General features: G+C 30.6%; 2 protein-coding genes across 2 annotated transcripts; both read left to right on the top strand.

The window, feature by feature from the left end:
- The first annotated feature begins 477 nt into the window (after positions 1 to 477).
- Positions 478 to 5,417, top strand: LOC111307114 (protein ACCELERATED CELL DEATH 6-like). Its single transcript, XM_089752002.1, has 3 exons — positions 478 to 1,848; positions 3,537 to 4,090; positions 4,746 to 5,417. Exons 1-3 carry the CDS (start codon positions 1,014 to 1,016, stop codon positions 5,283 to 5,285), a joined length of 1,929 nt encoding a protein of 642 aa, XP_089608128.1. The 5' UTR covers positions 478 to 1,013; the 3' UTR covers positions 5,286 to 5,417.
- Positions 5,418 to 13,546: 8,129 nt separating this feature from the next.
- Positions 13,547 to 18,098, top strand: LOC149512641 (protein ACCELERATED CELL DEATH 6-like). Its single transcript, XM_089751408.1, has 3 exons — positions 13,547 to 14,485; positions 16,115 to 16,656; positions 17,410 to 18,098. The coding sequence occupies exons 1-3, from the start codon at positions 13,684 to 13,686 to the stop codon at positions 17,923 to 17,925; spliced, it is 1,860 nt and encodes a 619-aa protein (XP_089607534.1). The 5' UTR covers positions 13,547 to 13,683; the 3' UTR covers positions 17,926 to 18,098.
- The last annotated feature ends 4,036 nt before the right edge of the window (positions 18,099 to 22,134 follow it).

Genomic DNA, 22,134 nt, shown 5'->3' on the forward strand with positions numbered 1-22,134 from the left:
AATAAAAAATTATAAATGATCCACTCTTTTATTCATGAGATAGAGGAAGTGATTTTTCTTTTTCCCAAATGGAAGGTTGATTTGCGTTAGTCAATGACAACTGGTTTTTTTTATGCACGCCAAATTTGAAAGAATCGGATGATGTGACTCAGAATTTAAAAAAGTATTTTTGAAAGAATAAGAAAATAAAAAGTTTTGCTTTTTCTTTATGTTTTTCTTTCTCTGTCTTCTCTTCTCATGTCTTACTCTTAGCTGTCAACTAGATTGATGTTGACCATTGGTTGGTCGAATCAACCAGTGGAGGTGGATCTTGATCGACATGGCCGAAAGTGAGCTTAAAACACGTTTAGAGTGGCTTGAAACAGTTGAGATCTATCTCGAGATCCAACTTCTTTTAGGTCCCTTCGAGCTGCTATAAAGTCGTTTCCAGCCATGTCGGTAATTGGTCTAACCAAATAATTGTTAGAATTGATCAGAACGAGGGAAAGTGAGAGTGAGAGAACGAAGCAGTCGAGAGAGAAAGAATAAAAAAAGGATATTATTTATTTAATTTTTTAAAAATATTTTTTTCAAAATTTAATTTTAGGCCGTTTCAAGTCATCACGTTAGCTTACCTCTGAACAAAAATAATTGAGTTAATATGGTCAGAAACATATATCAATGTTTCATTTGAAATAAAAATTTATTTGAAATTAAATTACAAATTAAAGATTTATTAAAACAATAAATATAAGAGGCTCATTGAAAAGTGGTGCGAAAGTTTAGAGGTTCTTTTAGTATTTTAGCTTAAAAATGTTAAACAATATTTATTTATTAGAAAATTTATTATATTTAATTTTTTCAATACTATCGTATAAAAATACTCTAAATAAAAGAAAGGGATAATATTATTCAATGAAAAAGTTCCGGGGTCAGCCACTGGTGTTTGAAAGAGTATTTTAAAAGGGATGTAAGCAGAGACGAATAGAAAGCTGTGAGCAGTAGATAAGTAGTGAGGCTTAGGCGCCATACAAATGGATCCGTCGTCATCAAACTCCAATCCTTCGGAAATTAGCGTAGCTAATCAACCAGATCAGCCAGTAAGGAACATCTCTTGTATGGGCGTAGCTTTGTATAAGGCTGCAGTTGAAGGCAAAATTAATGAATTCGAAAATTACCGAGAGACACAACTTAAGTTACTAAAGACCCCAAGAGGAAACTCGGAGCTCCATGTTTACTTGGCGACGGATAAAGATCGTTACCCGTTACTGTTAGCGCTGCAAGCTATAACTAAAAGTAGCCCCTTTGTTGCTGTTTTTGGACAACTGCCGTCACAGCGAGTGTCCAAAACCGAAGTAGGACGACCTACCAGTTTCGTTGCACAAATTCTTCGAAAGTGCTCGTCACTACTGACGCAGCTCAACGCCAGAGATGAAATTCCATTACATATTGCAGCGAGGTATGGTCATTCTGCTGTTGTGCAATTTCTCGTCAGACACGCAATAGCTCCAAATGGATACCCAGAGCAGGACGGAGTGGAAACAGCCAGAAAGATGCTCAGAATGTGCGATAAGGAGTTAAATACGCCTTTACATACAGCCGTTAACCATGGCCATCTTGGAGTGGTGCGAGCATTGCTCGAGTCAGAAGATCCTAATTTTTTATATTCTGCCAATAAGAGCGAGGAGACTCCGCTTTACATAGCGGCTAGGAAAGGAAGTGACCGCCTGGTGGACGAGATACTAAATAATCTCAATTCAGAGGCTCATGGCGACCACCATGGCGGATCAGCCCGGGAGGCTGCAGTTACGGTTCGCGGCCCCCATGGCAGAACAGCTTTGCATGCTGCAGTTATGGCCGGAAATCGAGGTAATCAAATAAAACCCCTTTGTACTGCATCTACGTGTGAACAGTGTCCATCTACATATTGGCAAAACTTTTAAACTAAAGTTCATGAAGGTTTTTTTTTTTAATAAATATTTAATAACAATTTTAATAAATAATTTAAATAAATAAATTATAAAATTTAATATAAAAATCAATAAGATGTAAAAAATAAAAATATTATTTATAATTTAAATTTAATCTATATTTATTTATAAAGAAAAATTTTATAAATATTTTTATTAAAAATATTTATTTAAAAATATATCAAAATTTATTAAAATTTTTAAAAATTTTATACATTTAATTTATGTAATGAAAATTTTAATTTATTAATTTTAATTTTTATTTAATCACTTTTAATAAAAACTTTCATAAATTTCATCTGAAAATTTCATTTAAGTCTTTCCACTAAATCTATCCTCATTTTTAACTAAAACCCATCTAAATCCATCTACCAACCATTAACCGGTATTTTTGGGAAAAACAAATGGCCGTATAATATAGTTAACCTGATTGAATTAATATAGTGTAAAAATAACATCATTTTATCGATTAGATAAATCAAATTTTCAAAATCTTTTATATATACGTTCAAATATATATATTTAAAATTTTTACTATAAATAAAGTAAATAGAAAGAATGATCATAAATTTTGAGAGAAATATCACATTGATCTCAAATTACCAAGAGTCACTTATAGCCCCAAATTTATAAACCCATAGGATTTTGGTATTTCTCTTAGTTTTTCATCAATCGAGCCATTAAGTAATACTTATCGTAACATATAAATTTGAGAATTCCATTACTAGATACGAAAAATAAATAACTAAAAATCATTTTTATTACATGCTTTCCTTTTGTATAGTAAACATTACCTACATCTCTTGTGGCTTCAATTTTTCTCGGTGATTTGGTTTCTTCTAATTGTAATCCTGTGATTACATTTTGTTTCAAATTTGGACCATTCATAAGACTCACGGTCTTAACCAAGATTTTTAGGTCAAGTCTCATTCGACCCGTTATGTTATTATATCAATAAATAATATTTTCTATCTTAAAATATATATTAATATAAAATATTTTAAGATTTTAATATATTTATTACAATTGAAATGGACGAGCCTGGATTGATCTGACTCTAGACTTAGAATTTAGAGGCGTCAATTAAGCGAGGGCTATATCTAATTGGCCTATGTACACCTCTAACGGTAAGATCACTACAATGATAAAATCAAAATGATAATAATAATATCATGGTAATATATAATATAAGATTACTATAATAATTAGACAATCACAATAATAATAATAATAATAATAGTAGGATCATTGTAATATATAATATAAGATTTTCGAATCTCTTCTTCCCCGATAAAAGAAAGTTAGGTGGCATGCATGCTAGTGAATGGTATCTTACATGTTAAAACTTGAAGACAGTTTATATTGGTTGATTTAAATAGTAGATTTTAAGTTCGAATTTATGGAGGATATTAATTTAGCATAGGAAATGAAAGATATATAGTTACGTAACTTCAAATTTATAATCATACCAATAAGCTTTCACATATATTAAAGTAATTAATTGTACAATCCATTCTTTAAGCTAATTTTGTTAGAACTGCGATAACCTAAACAGGTGTCCCTAACAATTTTTTTTCCTCATTTTAGAGGCAACAAGAACGATATTAGAAGCGAAAGAGAGTTTGATACAGGAACTAGATGAAAAGGGTCACACTCCTCTTCATTATGCTGCACATTTAGGTCACTATTCAGTCGTGAAAGTGTTACTAAAATGGGATAGAACTGCTGCCTACATAGCTCATGAAGAGACAGCGATGACACCTCTTCTAATGGCAGCCAGGCAAGGCCATGAACGGATAGTAAGGGAGATTATCACCTCTTGTCCAGATTGTTGCGAAATGGTGGACAAAAGAGGTTGGAATATACTTCATTTTCTCTCAATTAGATGCTCTCCTTATGCAGCCGATCTTTTTCTACACGGTCAAAGAGGGACGGCACATGCATCCGTTGCAAATCTTAGAGATGAGAAAGATGAAAAGGGTAACACCCCTCTAGAAGTGTACATTGCCCGTGGAGGATTTTTGGGTATCTTAGAACCTTTTGACGCATATTTTGTCTCTGGAAAAGGGCGACTACTCTTCGGATCTAGCAGCAATTTAAAAAAAGGCATGTTTCGCAATAACCTGAGTGTCACAAAAAAGGTATGTTCATCCAATACTTAAATATTTTTTAGAAATTGATGCCATCACAAAATTAAATTTCTACCAAATTTAGATGCTAATTTATTTGAGATCGGAGGTTTTTATGGGCCGAGCCTGGTTGACACAATAAATTGCTTGTTAAAGGTTTGATTTAATTAGCTTATCAAATCCCCTTTAACTCATTTTATTTAAATTTATTATTAAAATATATTTAAAAATATTTTTATATTAACATTTTAATAACTAAAAAGTAATTTTAAATTAACATTAAATAACTATATTTTTTAAATAAAATATTCTCACGAGCTGTACCAAGCCAAGCTCAAGATTTTTACCACTCATTGTTGAATATCATTATTGAATAAATTGGCAAGGACAAGATCAAATTTTAATATTATGTTTAAGGTGATAAATCCAATTTACCACTCATTATTAAATGAGTGATGTTTTACCATACTGTACTTTTTAATTTCGTTAAAAAATAGACTATTGTGTGAAATATTCCTTTATTTTTCATTAATTTTGTACTTTATAATTTTGTATGCCTAACAGTTTTTTCAATTATTTTCATTCCATGTGTTGACTCTTCTCTTTTTTTTCCCGATATATTGCTATTTCTATTCCAAGAATTAGATGATTATTCTTAGTGTTATAGATACAAATTGCCAAAATGGTGAAAGATGTTGTTGGCGGAAAAGTGGCCGAAGTTCAAGTTCGTCCCATAAACAAATTTGGGAAAAACCAATCGGACATTGAGAAAGCAAGAGAAGCACACTTAGTCGTGGCAGCACTTATAGCAACTGTGACATTCGCAGCAGCAATAACCTTACCCGGTGGTTTCGTCAGTGAAAAAACCGCAGACGACAAAGGCACCGCTGTTCTAATTCATAACGTAGCTTTTCAAGCGTTTGTAGTAACAGATGCCGTGGCTTTGGTTTGCTCTCTTGTTGCCGTTATCACGCACTTTGCAATGGCATTGCCTTATTTTCAAAGTGAAAAATCATATTCTTCACTTGGATTCGCCACTCGGTGCACCGCTTATGCAGTGGGAGCCATGGTGCTTGCTTTCAGTACAGGTACATATGCGGTGTTAGAACCATCTTCAGGGCTAGCCATTGCCACGTGTTGCATCGGCCTCAGTTTCTTTGTGATTATATTTTTCTATTTAACTGGAGAGTTTGAACGAGCAATGTGAAGGCTTGAAGAGCGTTGAGTCTTGAGCTTCTTTTCTTCATGTATGTTTTGTTGGTAGTTGAAAATAAAACATTCAATAAAAATGTATAATTTGTATTTTAAACTTTTAAATAATTTATCATTTTAATCATAATTTTAAAATTGTTAACTTAACTCATTTATATGATATTAAATCAGTTTAACTTTATTATATACATATTATTTGTTGAATAAAATTGTAAAATATTTTGTAAACACTTTTATTTTTATGTCACATGATAAAAAAAATGATTGAACAATTATGAGCATTTTTTATGATTTAAGCCAATTATAAAATATATATTTTGATTTATATGGAAAAAATTTTTGATAGCATGTATGATAAAAAAATAATTTGATAATATTTGTCGAGAATCATATATAAAAGATATAATTAGTGAGATTAAAGTTTAGGTTAATATGATATATAATTTAAAAGTTTAAAGTATAAATTATATATTTTATTTTTTTAAGTATCAATTTATATATCTTTCAAAATTTAAATACTAAAAATATAATTAACTCTTTAAAATATTTTATCTCATTATCATAAAAAAAAAAAAAATTGAAGCAATATGCTGAAGAAGTATTTAGAAATTTAACATTCGTTTGCCATCATGTTTTCAATTGCATATTATTATTATCGTTGGGTCATAATAGATAAGATAATAATAATTACAATCGTCAATGTTGTGAATTTTGCCCAGTCAATATTAAAATTTCAAGCAAAAAAATAACTAAAAAGTTGAATGCTTTTTAAACAAGGTGCATACCTAAACGCAACAGGCGATAGCTAAAAACATCATAGCCATTACAAAAATCATACACCAAAATCTGAAATCACCAAGTATAGGAGATCAAATCCGTTCACTCCCAACCTAAAGAGAGAATCTCTAAAGCAACTTTAATGGCCACAAAATCTACAACAATCAAATCTTCAAATTGAAAACATTAGACTTCAGAACCATCTCATAGGAAAAAAATCCAAGCTACCTGATCTCATCCAAAAAGCTCCACCCAAAATAAATGCACTGTCTAAAAACCTCCACCGAAAACAAATGCACCATCCGTCCTCAAAGGAAACATCCAAGATGGATAAGCACTCCAAAATTAATAAAATCCTTAAAATTTGTTGCCCCACTTCCATTGGAGATACAGTTAGGGGTGCAAACAATCAAACATGAATGAATATTATTATATTCGTTGTCTGTTTATTTAATTAACGAATCATAAATATAATTATTTGTTAAATTTAATAAATGAATATAAACGAATAAAAATTAAATATATTCATGAATTATTTATTTAATATTCTATTAATTTTTACAAATAAATTATATTATATTCGTAATTTATTCATTTAATTAATAACTTTAAAATGTTATTCATTATCATTTGATAAATTTAATAAATAAATATAAATAAATAAAAATCGAACATATGTATGAATCGTTACGTTCGTTTACACCCATAAATACATCCTATCTTCTTATCAATATATCTAACTGTATTAACATCCCAACCAAACACAGTTTCTTCCAATACCATCTTTCAATTCCAACAACTCTGATGATATTTTCTTCTTATCACCAAGAACACACAGGGCATAAACATTAACCAAGATAAAGTCAAAATCAAGGAGCGTTCATCTTTCTTTCATCATTACAAATCTATCCTTCACCACTCTTGATGAAAGCATTCTTATCCAAATTATCCACAAACCATCATACCACTTTTGCGCTGGACTAAACACCTAGTCAACATTCTCATAATGACCAAAATATTCAATCTGCTTATTATCACAAAATTTCATCTTAAGCTCGAAAATCAAGACCTCTATGATTACAAAGTAAATTGACCACGTCAAAATTTAACATTTTATTCCACTAGACAAACCATAATGTTCCATGAAACTATCCTCATTTCTCACACCCACAGTAATGAACTGAACTAACAGAATTAACCACATACACCAGAACCACCCCGCACAAATCACAATCATCGAATAGCTAATTATCCAAACAAGCGTAAATCTTGCCATTTGATTATATCTGTAATATTTGATTACAAAATATCTGTAATTCATTTGATTATAAAATCTGGCAGATATTAACCCAAACGTACATAAATTTCCACACTCATAAATATCAACGTGCTCCAATTCCAACGTCGGGGTTGATGGAATGTTGATGGTCTTTCCGTCTCATTTGCTTACATCCATCTGCCTCTTGCCCATTTGTCGAAGACCTAAATGAATTAATAAATTGTAGTTGACCTCAAGTCAATTTCTAATCAAATTTGGTAAAGTCACTAAAGTAGAAAAACGAAATACCGCTCCGTTTGGTAATTAGAAAAATCGATTCTAAAAGTCATTTTTCGCATAGTTTAGTATTTAGAAAAATATTAATAGCTTGATCAACGAAATTTATTTTTGGGTCAACAAAAGAAATGATACCATAACATGCATTTTTTTTTTTTTCAGTAAAAGATAATTTTCATCACTTTCATTATCTCAAATTCCATTGAAAAACCAATATCTCTCTCATCTATTCTCCATCTCTAGCCACAATCAAAACTTACAAATTTCCCTTGATTTTTCACTCTTTCATTTTCTTTTTCTTTTTTTTTTTTGTTTTTGCACATATCTTCTATTTGCTTCGTAGGTGTCTTGTTGTAGCATCAGCTAATTTGTGGCTCGCTTCAGGTAAAGCATTTTTGTTCAGCATTTTAAGTTTTAAGTTTAACAAAAATCTTAACCCACTAAAATCCAACCCCAAAATAAATAAATAAAACCCCCAAAATCTATCCTTCCACACTCTCCAAACAGTAGATCTAGTCATTCCACAACTTCCATCCGATGGCAGCTTTAAACAAATACAGTGCCCACTGTCAAATGCTAGAAGCGATGCACTCAGTGGTCGCTTTACTCTTCATTTTAGTACCCTGCATCGAACTATGCAACACCACCATCAACATCTACCGTCTAATCCAATACGACATGTCCAGTTCCTTTTTTAAATCCTACACTAAACCAACAAAACTCACCGAACCACCTGAGGATCGTAAATACTAAACCATGTTGACTGGGTCCAATGACAACTGGATTTTTTTTATGCACGTTTTTCGATGTGACTCAAAATTTAAAAAAGTATCTTTTAAAGAATAAGAAAATAAAAAGTTTTGCTTTTTTTTTTTATGTTTTTTTTTTTCTGTCTTCTCTTCTCATGTCTTACACTTAGCTGTCAACAGCTGTCAACTACATTGATGTTGACCATTGTTTGGTCGAATCAACCAATGGAGGTGGATCTTGATCGACGTGGCCGAAAATGAGCTTAAAACATGTTTAGAGTGGCTTGAAACAGTTGAGATCTATCTCGAAATCCGACATCTTTTATGTTACTTCGAGCTGTTATAAAGTCGTTTCTAGCCATGCCGGTATTTCATCTAACCAAATAATTATTAGAATTGATGAGAACGAGGGAAAGTGAGAGCGAGAGAACGAAGCAGTCGAGAGAGAAAGAATAAAAAAAGGAAATTATTTATTTAATTTTTTCAAAATTTAATTTTAGGCCGTTTCAAGTCATCACGTTAGCTTACCTCTGAACAAAAAATAATCGAGTTAATATGATCAAAAACATATATCAATGTTTCATTTGAAATATAAATTTATTTGAATTTGAATTACAAATTAAAATTTTATTAGATACAATAAATATAAAAGGCTCATTGAAAAGTGGTGCGAAAGTTTAGAGGTCATTTTAGTATTTTCGCTTAAAAATATTAAATAATATTTATTTATTAGAAAATTTATTATATTTAATTTTTTCAATACTATCGTATAAAAATACTCTAAATAAAAGAAAAGGATAATATTATTCAATGAAAAAGTCCGGGATAAGCCACTGGTGTTTGGAAGAGTATTTTAAAAGGGATGTAAGCAGAGAGGAATCGAAAGCTGTGAGCAGTAGATAAGGAGTGAGGCTTAGGCGCCATACAAATGGATCCGTCGTCATCAAACTCCAATCCTTCGGAAATTAGCGTAGCTAATCAGCCAGATCAGCCAGTAAGGAACATCTCTTATATGGGCGTAGCTTTGTATGAGGCTGCAGGTGAAGGCAAAATTAAGGAATTCGAAAATTACGGTGAGACAGATCTTAAGTTACTGAAGACCCCAAGAGGAAACTCGGTGCTCCATGTTTACTTGACGACGGATAAAGAACGTGACAACCGGCCGTTAGCGTTAGCGCTGCAAGCTATAGCTAAAAATAGGCTCTTTGTTGCTCTTTATGGACAACTTTTGAACCACCTGCGGTCACAGCTAGTGTCCAAAACCAAAGTAGAACGACCTACCAGTTTCGTTGCACGAATTCTTGAAAAGTGCCCGTCACTACTGCTGCAGCCCAATGCCGGAGGTGAAATTCCATTACATATTGCAGCGAGGTATGGTCATTCTGCTGTTGTGGAATTTCTCGTCAAACACGCAAAAGCTCCAAATGGAGACCCAGAGCAGCAAGGAATGGAAGCAGCCAGACAGATTACATACAGCGGTTAACCAAGGCCATCTTGGACTGGTGCGAGCATTGTTCGAATCAGAAGATCCTGAATTTTCATATTCTGCCAATAAGAGCAAGGAGACTCCGCTTTACATAGCAGCTAGGAAAGGAAGTGATCGCCTGGTGGCCGAGATACTAAATAAATATCATTTTTTTAACTAAAAATTTACGCCTGTCATACGTCATTGAACAGTTTGTTGGTCGATCGTTAGTAACTAACGACGGTAATTTTGAATTTTAAAAATGGTACATTTAATGCATTAAATTTAAATTCGATAAAAAAAAAAAGAAAAAAAAAAGAAAACAGAAAAGAAAAAAAAAAACGTAAAAAACGTAAAAAACGAAAAAAACGAAAAAATAAATAAATAATAATAATAATAATAAAAATAAAAAAAATGGTGATTACAGAATTGTTGACAGAGACAGAGAAAGCTTTCATGAGATGCACCTAATTCGCTATATCCAATTAACTTTTCTGGCAACATATCTTATAATATATATACATATAATTATTAATAAATCTGATTTAAGATATAATATGTCGACGCCAGGAGGGGCTCGTTCAGAGTAAGAAACAGTCCAATCATAGAAAAGTTGTGACCTGCCTCCATCAGCTAATAACACCACTAACATGGAAATGCAAAGACAAAGCTTTTACGATGTTAAAAACCTGGTGTGGTTTTTGGAGGAAGAAATATTAAAAAAAGGAAGAAGAAAGAGTTGTGTTATTACTATTTAGAATAGCAAAAACTCACTATGTTTTTAATTTTATATTAAGTATTTCATAATATAAATAATTGAATATATTTTTATTCATTATTTAAATATATGTTTTTATCCATTTATTTAACTAAAAATTTAAAAAATAGATTAAGATGAATTTTTTAAAGTTTTTAAATCAAAATTTTTAAATGATAATTCATATATATTCTTATCAATTTAAACAAATTTAAATATTTTAAATGAATATAAATAATAAAATAAATAATTATATATCTTTTTATTCGTTTTCAAACCGATATTTGAACGTATTGAATATTTATTATAATTTAATGATTTAATTTAAAATTTTTTTATATTTGATTAAATTGATAATATATAATATGATTATTTAGTGTTATTTTATGTGTCATCCAAAAAGATTATATGCATAAAGATTTACGTGATAAATCTTATCAAATATATATTATAATAAAATATTATATATAATTATAAACAAATACAACGAATTTTTTTCTGCAAACTTTCATAACGGAGGGTTTTGTTTAATTATTTCTCTAAGAGAAGATAAAAAATAATTATTTTAACTGAAGGTACTTTTATTTTATTTAACTTTTCAAAGATTAGATTATTTTTGTGAAAGTTTATATTAATTTTATTGCTATTTCCCCATTTCTGTTTTCACTACTCTTCGGATAGAAATAGGATTACGGAGAGGGTTTACTCTTTGTTTTTCAATAATGAGTTTTTCATTAAAAAAGAAAATATCATAGGGATTTATAGTGATTTACGCTGAATGGTTTTTGTAACCGGGTACAATTCAAAACATCATCATTTATTATTGGTTACGATGATTGTATGTAAAATTAAAATCTAATTAACTACACAAGTTTGAGAAATATATGTACCAGGACTACCGCTAGTAATTTTCAGGGTAACTCGTTTCTCTAGTCATATAACTTAGTTGTCTATGAGTTTGGGTTCGGTTAAGATCTGCCAGAGTCTCGGTCAACTCACGTAAGCTCATTTAAATTCATATATTATTAAAATTTGTTATTGAAATATTAAAAAAAAAAAGCATTTGTTGTTTTAATATTTTAAAATATATTTTAAAATTAAATTTATTTGAAATATTTTATAATCAAATATATTTTTTATGCCAGATTTCTCCTTCACATTGACCTCATCATCTTTGAATAAGTTCAACAAGTTAGGTACGTACATAAATTTCCACACTCATAAACATCAACGTGCTCCAATTGGAACGTTGGGGTTGATGGAATGTTGATGGTCTTTCCGTCTCATTTGCATACATCCACCTGCCTCTTGCCCATTTGTCAAACACCTAAATGAATTAATAAATTGTAGTTGACCTCAAGTCAATTTTTAATCAAATTTGGTAAAGTCACTAAGTAGAAAAACGAAATAACACTCCGTTTGGTAATTAGAAAAATCGATTCTAAAAGTCATTTTTCGCATAATTTAGTATTTAAAAAAATATTAATAGCTTGATCAACGAAATTTATTTTTGAGTCAACAAAAGAAATTATATCATAACATGCAAAATTTTTTTTTTTTTTTTCAGTAAAAGATAACTTTCATCACTTTTATTATCTCAAATTCTATTGAAAAAGTATGATCTCTCTCATCTATTCTCCATCTCTAGCCACGATCAAAACTTACAAATTTCCCTTGATTTTTCACTCTTTCATTGTCTTTTTCCTTTTTTATTTTTGCACATATCTCCTATTTGCTTCGTAGGTGTCTTGTTGTAGCATCAGCTACTTTGTGGCTCGCTTCAGGTAAAGTATTTTTGTTCAGCACTAGGTTCAGTTTTAAGTTTTAAGTTTTAAGTTAAACAAAAATCTTAACCCACTAAAATCCAACCCCAAAATAAATAAATAAAACCCTCAAAATTTATCCTTCCACACTCTCCAAACAGTAAATCTAATCATTCCACTACTTCCATCCGATGGCAGCCTCAAACAAATCCGGTGCCCACTGCCAAATGCTAGAATCGATGTACTCAGTGGTCGCTTTACTCTTCATTTTAGTACCCTGCATCGAACTATGCAACACCACCATTAACATCTCCCGTCTAATCCAATACATGTCCAGTTCCTTTTTCGAATCGTACACTATACCAACAAAACTCACCAAACTACCTGAGGATCTTAAATACTAAAGCATGTTGCACGGGTCAATGACAACTGGATTTTTTTTATGCACACCAAATTTGAAACTGTCGGTGATGTGACTCAAAATTTAAAAAAGTATTTTTTAAAGAATAAGAAAATAAAAAGTTCTGCTTTTTCTTTATGTTTTTCTTTTTTCTGTCTTCTCTTCTCATGTCCTACTCTTAGCTGTCAACTAGATTGATGTTGACCATTGTTTGGTCGAATCAACCAGTGGAGGTGGATCTTGATCGACATGGCCGAAAATGAGCTTAAAACATGTTCAGAGCGGCTTCAAACAGTTGAGATCTATGTCGAGATCCGACTTCTTTTAGATCACTTCGAGCTACTATAAAGTCGTTTTTAGCCGTGCCCGTATTTGATCAAACCAAATAATTATTAGAATTGATCAGAACGAGGGAAAGTGACAGTGACAGAAAGAATAAAAAAAAAAGGAAATTATTTATTTAATTTTTTAAAAACTTTTTTTTCAAAATTTAATTTTAGGCTGTTTCAAGTCATCACGTTAGCTTACCTCTGAACAAAAAATAATTGAGTTAATATGGTCAGAAACATATCAATGTTTCATTTGAAATATAAATTTATTTAAATTTAAATTACAAATTAAAAATTTATTAGATACAATAAATATAAGAGGCTCATTGAAAAGTGGTGCGAAAGTTTAGAGGTTATTTTAGTATTTTAGCTTAAAAATATTAAACAATATTTATTTATTAGAAAATTTATTATATTTAATTTTTTCAATACTATCGTATAAAAATACTCTAAATAAAAGAAAGGGATAATATTATTCAATGAAAAAGTTCCGGGATCAGCCACTGGTGTTTGAAAGAGTATTTTAGAAGGGATATAAGCAGAGAGGAATAGAAAGCTGTGAGCAGTAGATAAGTAGTGAGGCTTAGGCGCCATACAAATGGATCCGTCGTCATCAAACTCCAATCCTTCGGAAATTATCGTAGCTAATCAACCAGATCAGCCAGTAAGGAACATCTCTTATATGGGCGTAGCTTTGTATGAGGCTGCAGGTGAAGGCAAAATTAAGGAATTCGAAAATTACGGAGAGACAGACCTTAAGTTACTAAAGACCCCAAGAGGAAACTCGGTGCTCCATGTTTACTTGGCGACGGATAAAGATCGTTACAACCAGCCGTTATCGTTAGCGCAGCAAGCTATGATTAAATATCGCCGCTATTTTGCTGGACAACTTTCGTACCAACTTCTGTCACAGCGACTGTCCAAAGCCACAGTAGTACAACCAACCAGTTTCGTTGCCCGAATTCTTGAAAAGTGCCCGTCACTACTGCTGCAGTCCAATGCCAGAGGTGAAATTCCATTACATATTGCAGCGAGGTATGGTCATTCTGCTGTTGTGGAATTTCTCGTCAAACACGCAAAAGCTCTAAATGGAGACCCAGAGCAGCAAGGAATGGAAGCAGCCAGACAGATGCTCAGAACGACCGATGAAGAGTTAAATACGCCTTTACATACAGCGGTTAACCATGGCCATCTTGGAGTGGTGCGAGCATTGCTCGAATCAGAAGATCCTGAATTTTCATATTCTGCCAATAATAGTAAGGAGACTCCGCTTTACATAGCAGCTAGGAAAGGAAGTGATCGCCTGGTGGCCGAGATACTAAATAAATTCAAAGCAGACGCTCATGGCGGCCCCCATGGCAGAACAGCCTTGCATGCTGCAGTTATGGCCGGAAATCGAGGTAATCAAATAAAACCCCTTTGTACTGCATCTACGTGTGAACAGTCTCCACTACATCGTTGGCAAAACCTTTAATAAATAATTTAAATAAATAAATTATAAATTTTAATATAAAAATTAATAAGATGTGAAAAATAAAAATATTATTTATAATTTAAATTTAATCTATATTTATTTATAGAGAAAAATTTTATAAATATTTTTATTAAAAATTTTTATTTAAAAATATATCAAAATTTATTAAATTTTTTTAAAATTTTATACGTTTAATTTATGTAATGAAAATTTTAATTTATATTTAATACTTTTAATAAAAACTTTCATTAATTTCATCTAAAAATTTCATTTAAGTCTTTCCATAAATCTATCCTCATTTTAAACTAAAACCCATCTGAATCCATCTACCAACCATTAACCGGTATTTTTGGGTAAAACAAATGGCCGTATAACATAGTTAACCTGATTCAATTAATATAGTGTAAAAATAACATCATTTTATCGATTAGATAAATCAAATTTTCAAAATCTTTTATATATATGTTCAAATATATATATTTTTAAAATTTTTACTATAAATAAAGTAAATAGAAAGAATGATCATAAATTTTGAGCTAAATATCACATTGATCTCAAATTACCAAGAGTCACTTATAGCCCCAAATTTATAAACCCATAAGATTTTGGTATTGCTCTTAGTTTTTCATCAATCGAGCCATTAAGTAATACTTATCATAACATATAAATTTGAGAATTCGATTACTAGATACAAAAAATAAATAACTAAAAATCTTTTTTATTACATGCTTTCCTTTTGTATAGTAAACATTACCTACATCTCTTGTGGCTTCAATTTTTCTCGGTGATTTGGTTTCTTCTAATTGTAATCCTGTGATTACATTTTGTTTCAAATTTGGACCATCCATAAGACTCACGGTCTTAACCATGATTTTTAGGCCAAGTCTCATTCGACCCGTTATGTTATTTTATCAATAAATAATATTTTCTATCTTAAAATATATTTACATATAAAATATTTTAAGATTTTAATATATTTATTACAATTGAAATGGACGAGCCTGGATTGATCTGACTCTAGACTTAGAATTTAGAGGTGTCAATTAAGCGAGGGCTATCTCTAATTGGCCTATGTACACCTCTAACGGTAAGATCACTACAATGATAAAATCAAAATGATAATAATAATAAGATCATGGTAATATATAATATAAGATTACTATAATAATTAGATAGTCACAATCACAATAATATTAATAATAGTAGGATCATTGTAATATATAATATAAGATTTTCGAATCTCTTCTTCCCCGATAAAAGAAAGATAGGTGGCATGCATGCTAGTGAATGGTATCTTACAAGTTAAAATTTGAAGACAGTTTATATTGGTTGATGCAAATAGTAGATTTTAAGTTCGAATTTATGAAGGGGGATATTAATTTAGCATAGGAAATAAAAGATATATAGTTACGTACCTTCAAATTTATAATCATACCAATAAGCTTTCACATGTACTAAAATAATTAATTGTACAATCCATTCTTTAAGCTAATTTTGTTAGAACTGCGATAACCTAAACAGGTGTTCCTAACAGTTTTTTTTATCCTCATTTTAGAGGCAACAAGAATGATATTAGAAGAGGAAGGGAGTTTGAAACAGGAACCAGATGAAAAGGGTCACACTCCTCTTCATTATGCTGCACATTTAGGTCACTATTCAGTCGTGAAAGAGTTACTAAAAGGGGATAGAACTGCTGCCTACATAGCTGATAAAGAGACAGCGATGACACCTCTTCTAATGGCAGCCAGGCAAGGCCATGAAGGGATAGTAAGGGAGATTATCACCTCTTGTCCAGATTGTTGCGAAATGGTGGACAAAAGAGGTTGGAATATACTTCATTTTCTCTCAAGTAGATGCTGTCCTTATGCAGTCGATCTTTTTCTATACGGTCAAACAGGGACGGCACATGCATCCGTTGCAAATCTTAGAGATGAGAAAGATGAAAATGGTCACACTCCTCTAGAAGTGTACAAGGCATGTAAAGGATTTTTTGGTATCATGGAATTTAGATATTTTGAAAGAGGGCTACTACGCTCCGGATCTAGCAGCAACTTTAAAATTGGCGAGCTTCGCAATAACCTGAGTGCCACAAAAAAGGTACGTTCATCCAATACTTAAATATTCTTTAGAAATTGATGCCATCACAAAATTAAATTTTTACCAAATTTAGATGCTAATTTATTTGAGATCGGAGGTTTTTATGGGCCGAGCCTGGTTGACACAATAAATTGCTTGTTAAAGGTTTGATTTAATTAGCTTATCAAATCCCCTTTAACTCATTTTATTTAAATTTACTATTAAAATATATTTAAAAACTTTTTTATATTAACATTTTAATAACTAAAAAATAAATTTAAATTAACATTAAATAACTATATTTTTTAAATAAAATATTTTCACGAGCTGTACCAAGCCAAGCTCAAGCTTTTTACCACTCATTGTTGAATAATCATTATTGAATAAATTGACAAAGATAAGATCAAATTTTAATATTCTGTTTAAGGTGATAAATCCAATTTATCACACATTATTAAATGAGTGATATTTTAGCATACTATACTTTTTAATTTCGTTAAAAAATAGACTATTGTGTGAAATATTCCTATGTTATTAATTTTGTACTTTATAATTTTGTATGCCTACCAGTTTTTTCAATTATTTTAATCCCATGTGTTGACTCTTCTCATTTTATTGTCGGATATTTTGCTATTTCTATTCCAAGAATTAAATGATTATTCTTAGTAATTGAGGACCAAGTGTTTTCTTATTTCTTTTTCCAAAGCAACGTAGAACAGAACAGAGGTAATATATAATGAGTGATAATTAATCCAAGTCAGGAATGTGTTACAGAAACAAATTGGCAACTTGTTAGAAGATGTTGTTGACGGAGAAGTGGCCGAAGTTCGAGTTCGTCCCATAGACAAATTTGGGAACCAACTGGCCATTGAGAAAGCAAGAGAAGCACATTTAGTCGTGGCAGCACTTATAGCAACTGTGACGTTCGCAGCAGCAATAACTTTACCTGGTGGTTTCGTCAGCGAAAAAACCGCAGACGACAAAGGCACCGCTATTCTAATTCATAACGTAGCTTTTCAAGCGTTTGTAGTAACAGATGCCGTGGCTTTGGTTTTCTCTCTTGTTGCCGTTATCATGCACTTTTTAATGGCATTGCCTTTTTTTCAAAGTGAAAGATTAAATTCTGCACTTGAATTCGCCTTTGGGTGTACCGTTTATGCAGTGGTAGCCATGGTGCTTGCTTTCTGTACAGGTACATATGCGGTGTTAGAACCATCTTCAGGGCTAGCCATTACCACGTGTTGCATCGGCCTCAGTTTCTTTGTGATTATATTATCCTATTTCACTTGAGGGCATGAACGAGCAATGAAAAGGCTTGAAGAGCGTTGAGTCTTGAGCTTCTATGTTTTGTTGGTAGTTGAAAATAGAACAATCAATAAGAATGTATAATTTGTATTTTAAATTTTTAAATAATTTAGCATTTTAATCATAATTTTAAAATTGTGAACTCATTTATATGATATTAAGTTAGATTAATTTTATCATAAACATATTATTTGTTGAATAAAATTGTAAAATATTTTGTAAAAACCTTTGTTTTTATGTCACGTGATAAAAAGTGATAAAAAATGACTGATCAATTATCAATTTTTTTATGATTTAAGTAAATTATAAAATATATAATTTGATTTATATTGAAAAAAAAATTGATAATATTTGTCTTAGTATTGTATATAGAAGATGATATAATTAGTAAGATTAGAGTTTAGGTTAATATAATATATAATTTAAAAGTTTAAGGTGTAAATTATATATTTTATTATTTTAAGTATCAATTTATATATTTTTTAAAATTTAAATATTAAAAATGTAATTAACTCTTTAAAATATTTTCTCTTATTATCATAAAAAAAAGTTTTGAAACAATTATGATGAACAATTTTATAGAAATTTAACATTTGTCATCACGTTTTCAATTGCATGGTATTATTATCATTGGGGTCATTATAGATAAGATAATAATAGTTACATTCGTCACTGTTGTGAATTTTTCTCAGCCAATAATTAAATTTCAAGTAGAAAAATAATTAAAAAGTTGAATGCTTTTTAAACAAGGTCCATACCTAAACGCAGCAGGAGATAGCTAAAAACATCATAGCCATTACAAAAATAATACACCAAAATCCGAAATAACCAAGTATAGGAGATCAAATCCGTTCACTCCCAACCTAAAGAGAGAATCTCTAAAGCAACTTTAATGGCCACAAAATCTACAACAATTAAATCTTCATGTTGAAAACATTAGACTTCAGAACCATCTCACAGGAAAAAAATCCCAGCTACCTGATCTCATCCAAAAAGCTCCGCCCAAAATAAATGCACTGTCTAAAAACCTCCACCAAAAACAAATGCATCATCCGTCCTCAAAGGAAACAACCAAGATGGATAAGCACTCCAAAATTAATAAAATCCTTAAAATTTGTTGCCCCACTTCCATTGGAGATACAGTTAAGGTGCAAACAATCAAACATGAATGAATATTATTATATTTGTTATCTTTATTTAATTAACGAATCATGAATATGATTGTTTGTTAAACTTAATAAACAGACGTAAACAAATAAAAACTGAATATATTTATGAATTATTTATCAAACATTTTTTTAATTTTCACAAATAAATTATGCTATATTCGTTATTTGTTCGTTTAATTAATAATTTTAAAATATTATTCATTATTGTTTATTAAACTTAATAAATAAACATTAATAAATAAAAATCAAACATGTTTACGAATCGTCATGTTCATTTACACCCATAAATACATCCCATCTTCTTATCAATATGTCTAACTGTATTGACATCCCAACCAAACACAGTTTCTTCCAATACCATCTTTCAATTCCAACAACTCTTATCATGTTTTCTTCTTATCACCAAGAACACACAGGGCATAAACATTAACCAAGATAAAGTCAAAATCATGGAGCGTTCATATTTCTTTCATCATTACAAATCTATCCTTCACCACTCTTGATGAAAGCATTCTTATCCAAATTATCCACAAACCATCATATCACCTTTGTGCTGGACTAAACACCTAGTCAACATTCTCATATGACCAAAATATTCAATCTGTTTATTATCACAAAATTTCATCTTCAGCTCGAAAATGAACACCTCATGATTACAAAGTAAATTGACCACATCGAAATTTACATTTTATTCCACTAGACAAACCATAATGTTCCATGAAACTATCCTCATTTCGCACACCCACAGTAATGAACTGAACTACAGAATTAACCACATGCACCAGAACCACCCCGCACAAATCACAATCATCGAATAGCTAATTATCCAAACAAGCATAAATCTTGCCATTCCCTCTCAAATAGCTGCAGCTCCCTTCAAAGTAACTTTGTTCCTATCCAAAATCCCTATCTAAGAGTAACTCGTTGTTGATTGGAATCCTCTGTTTCTGTTACAAAAGGAAGACATACAACCTTTTTTTCATTGGGGTTAAATACTTAACATCACATAAGGCACGAAGCCCAATTCTTCCACTCCCTTACAAGCCCTTTCTTCCTTTTCTAGGTAGTTCTATCAACACCTATTTTTTGTTTTCTTTTTACCCCCAATTATTTATTACACCCTACAATCAAAATTCTCAAATCCTTTTTTACTTAATACTTCTATAACCCTTACCACCCATTTCATCATTTACCCTCTCGATTATCTATAAACTTACAAATGGTAAAATCCTTTTCAAATCTTGAAACCCCAATTCAAACCCTCAAGCTAGATTCATTAATTTTCAGAGTTAATCAAGTCAACAAGTTTCAATTTAAAGGTAATTTGTCTTCGATTTGGTTGATTCTATTTAGGGTCTAGATGAATATTGTGCGTGAAATTATAGGTTCCAAACATGAATTTTCGAAAATTTTCAAAAGCCTTCGGATATGGTTCCAAAAGCTTTGGATTGTAAATTTGGACTCCTAAACACCCTAAACCTTTAAACCTTAATCCTTAAACCCCAAATCCCAAAAGAAAAACTCTAAACCTCAAAACTTAAACTCAAACCTTATACCATAAACTATTGTGTTCTATGTGAAATTATCAAATTGTTGAATTGACTGTTCGATATATTGTTATATGTGACAACTAATATGGCATGAATAAAAGGGGCAGCTTTGGTAAAGGTCAAGGTTATAACATAGTTAGGCTTGGCCTTTTGGAGGATCGGGGGTGTCCATATGCCTCTGGAGGCAATAACAAGAATTAGAAGAACATGTTGATGAGCCAATTGTTAGACCTGTAAAGGACGATATTGTTGTAAAAAAAGATAGCTCGCACCTACCAGCAATCTAAGCCTTTCTTAGAAGATCAAGAGATACTTTTATCCTTGAAAGTTTTAGGTATCATGTTGCTACCAATATATGAATGGCCAGGTAATTAATTCAATCACAATTATGCTTATACTTTATTCTTGTTATTTAATGTTTGTAAAGTTAATAACTTGTTTGTATTTGTTGTCATAATGTTTAGGTTGGAAGAACCTACCCATTAGACACAAAAATCATAGAGTCACCACTAATAATTTTTAGTTAGCTATGATTAGCCACCTATGTGAATATATCATTTTTAAGATATCCTAAGCCCAAGCTGAAGGTCCCTAAAAAAAATAGATTCTGGTCTACATCAACAGAACTAAGGTTCAGGAGTCGGTTACGTACAGGAACAATATTAGCACCCATTATGCCCAAAATTGGTACTAGATTAATTAGATGTTATCTTACCTAAGTCTTGTCAAAGATGGTTTTTATCATGCAAATCAAAATCATAACATGGTGATACAAAAAATTCTACCAAAATATCAAGTATTCATACAATAAATATAAAATTATATCATGCAAATTAATTATCATACAATAATATCACTAATGCAAATTTATTAATTACCACGTAATCAAATAAAATATCATGCAAAATAATTATAAATCACACAAATAACATATTAATAATCATACAAATAAATATATTAATAACATGGAATCACACATAAATGTACTAAATAATCATGCAAATATAAAATAATTAAGCAAGTATATATATTAATATTCATGCAAACATATAATTAAATATATTATTATGCAAATAATTTATAAATAAACATGTAATTAAATATGTTAATAATCATGAAATATTATAATAATCATGCATTCATGCAAAAATATATTAGGTAATCATGCAAATAAATTGTATTATCATTATTCATGCAATATATATATATTATAATTATTCATGTGAAAACATGCAATTAAATTAAATTCATACAATAAAATAATTATTCATGCAAAAATAAATCATACACAAATACTATTACAAAAATCTAAACTAACAAACATTAAATTAAAATTAAGGAGAATAATAACTAATAATAATAAGTTAAGAAAAAAAGAGAGAAGAAAAAAAACCAAACCTAAAAAGAACAGGTCGGGTCAAGCTTAATGGCACGCGGATCCATTTTTACTGAGTTCAAAATGCTGTAATTTTAAG

This window comes from Durio zibethinus, chromosome 22, assembly GCF_047325235.1.
Source record: "Durio zibethinus cultivar Kanyao isolate XHJ-2024 chromosome 22, ASM4732523v1, whole genome shotgun sequence".
Taxonomy (NCBI): domain Eukaryota; kingdom Viridiplantae; phylum Streptophyta; class Magnoliopsida; order Malvales; family Malvaceae; genus Durio; species Durio zibethinus.

Coding starts and splice junctions, on each gene's coding strand:
- LOC149512641 (XM_089751408.1), top strand. CDS start 13,684: ATGGATCCGTCGTCATCAAACTCCAATCCTTCGGAAATTATCGTAGCT. Junction 14,486..16,114: donor AGTTATGGCCGGAAATCGAG/GTAATCAAATAA, acceptor TCCTCATTTTAG/AGGCAACAAGAATGATATTA. Junction 16,657..17,409: donor ACCTGAGTGCCACAAAAAAG/GTACGTTCATCC, acceptor AATGTGTTACAG/AAACAAATTGGCAACTTGTT.
- LOC111307114 (XM_089752002.1), top strand. CDS start 1,014: ATGGATCCGTCGTCATCAAACTCCAATCCTTCGGAAATTAGCGTAGCT. Junction 1,849..3,536: donor AGTTATGGCCGGAAATCGAG/GTAATCAAATAA, acceptor TCCTCATTTTAG/AGGCAACAAGAACGATATTA. Junction 4,091..4,745: donor ACCTGAGTGTCACAAAAAAG/GTATGTTCATCC, acceptor TTAGTGTTATAG/ATACAAATTGCCAAAATGGT.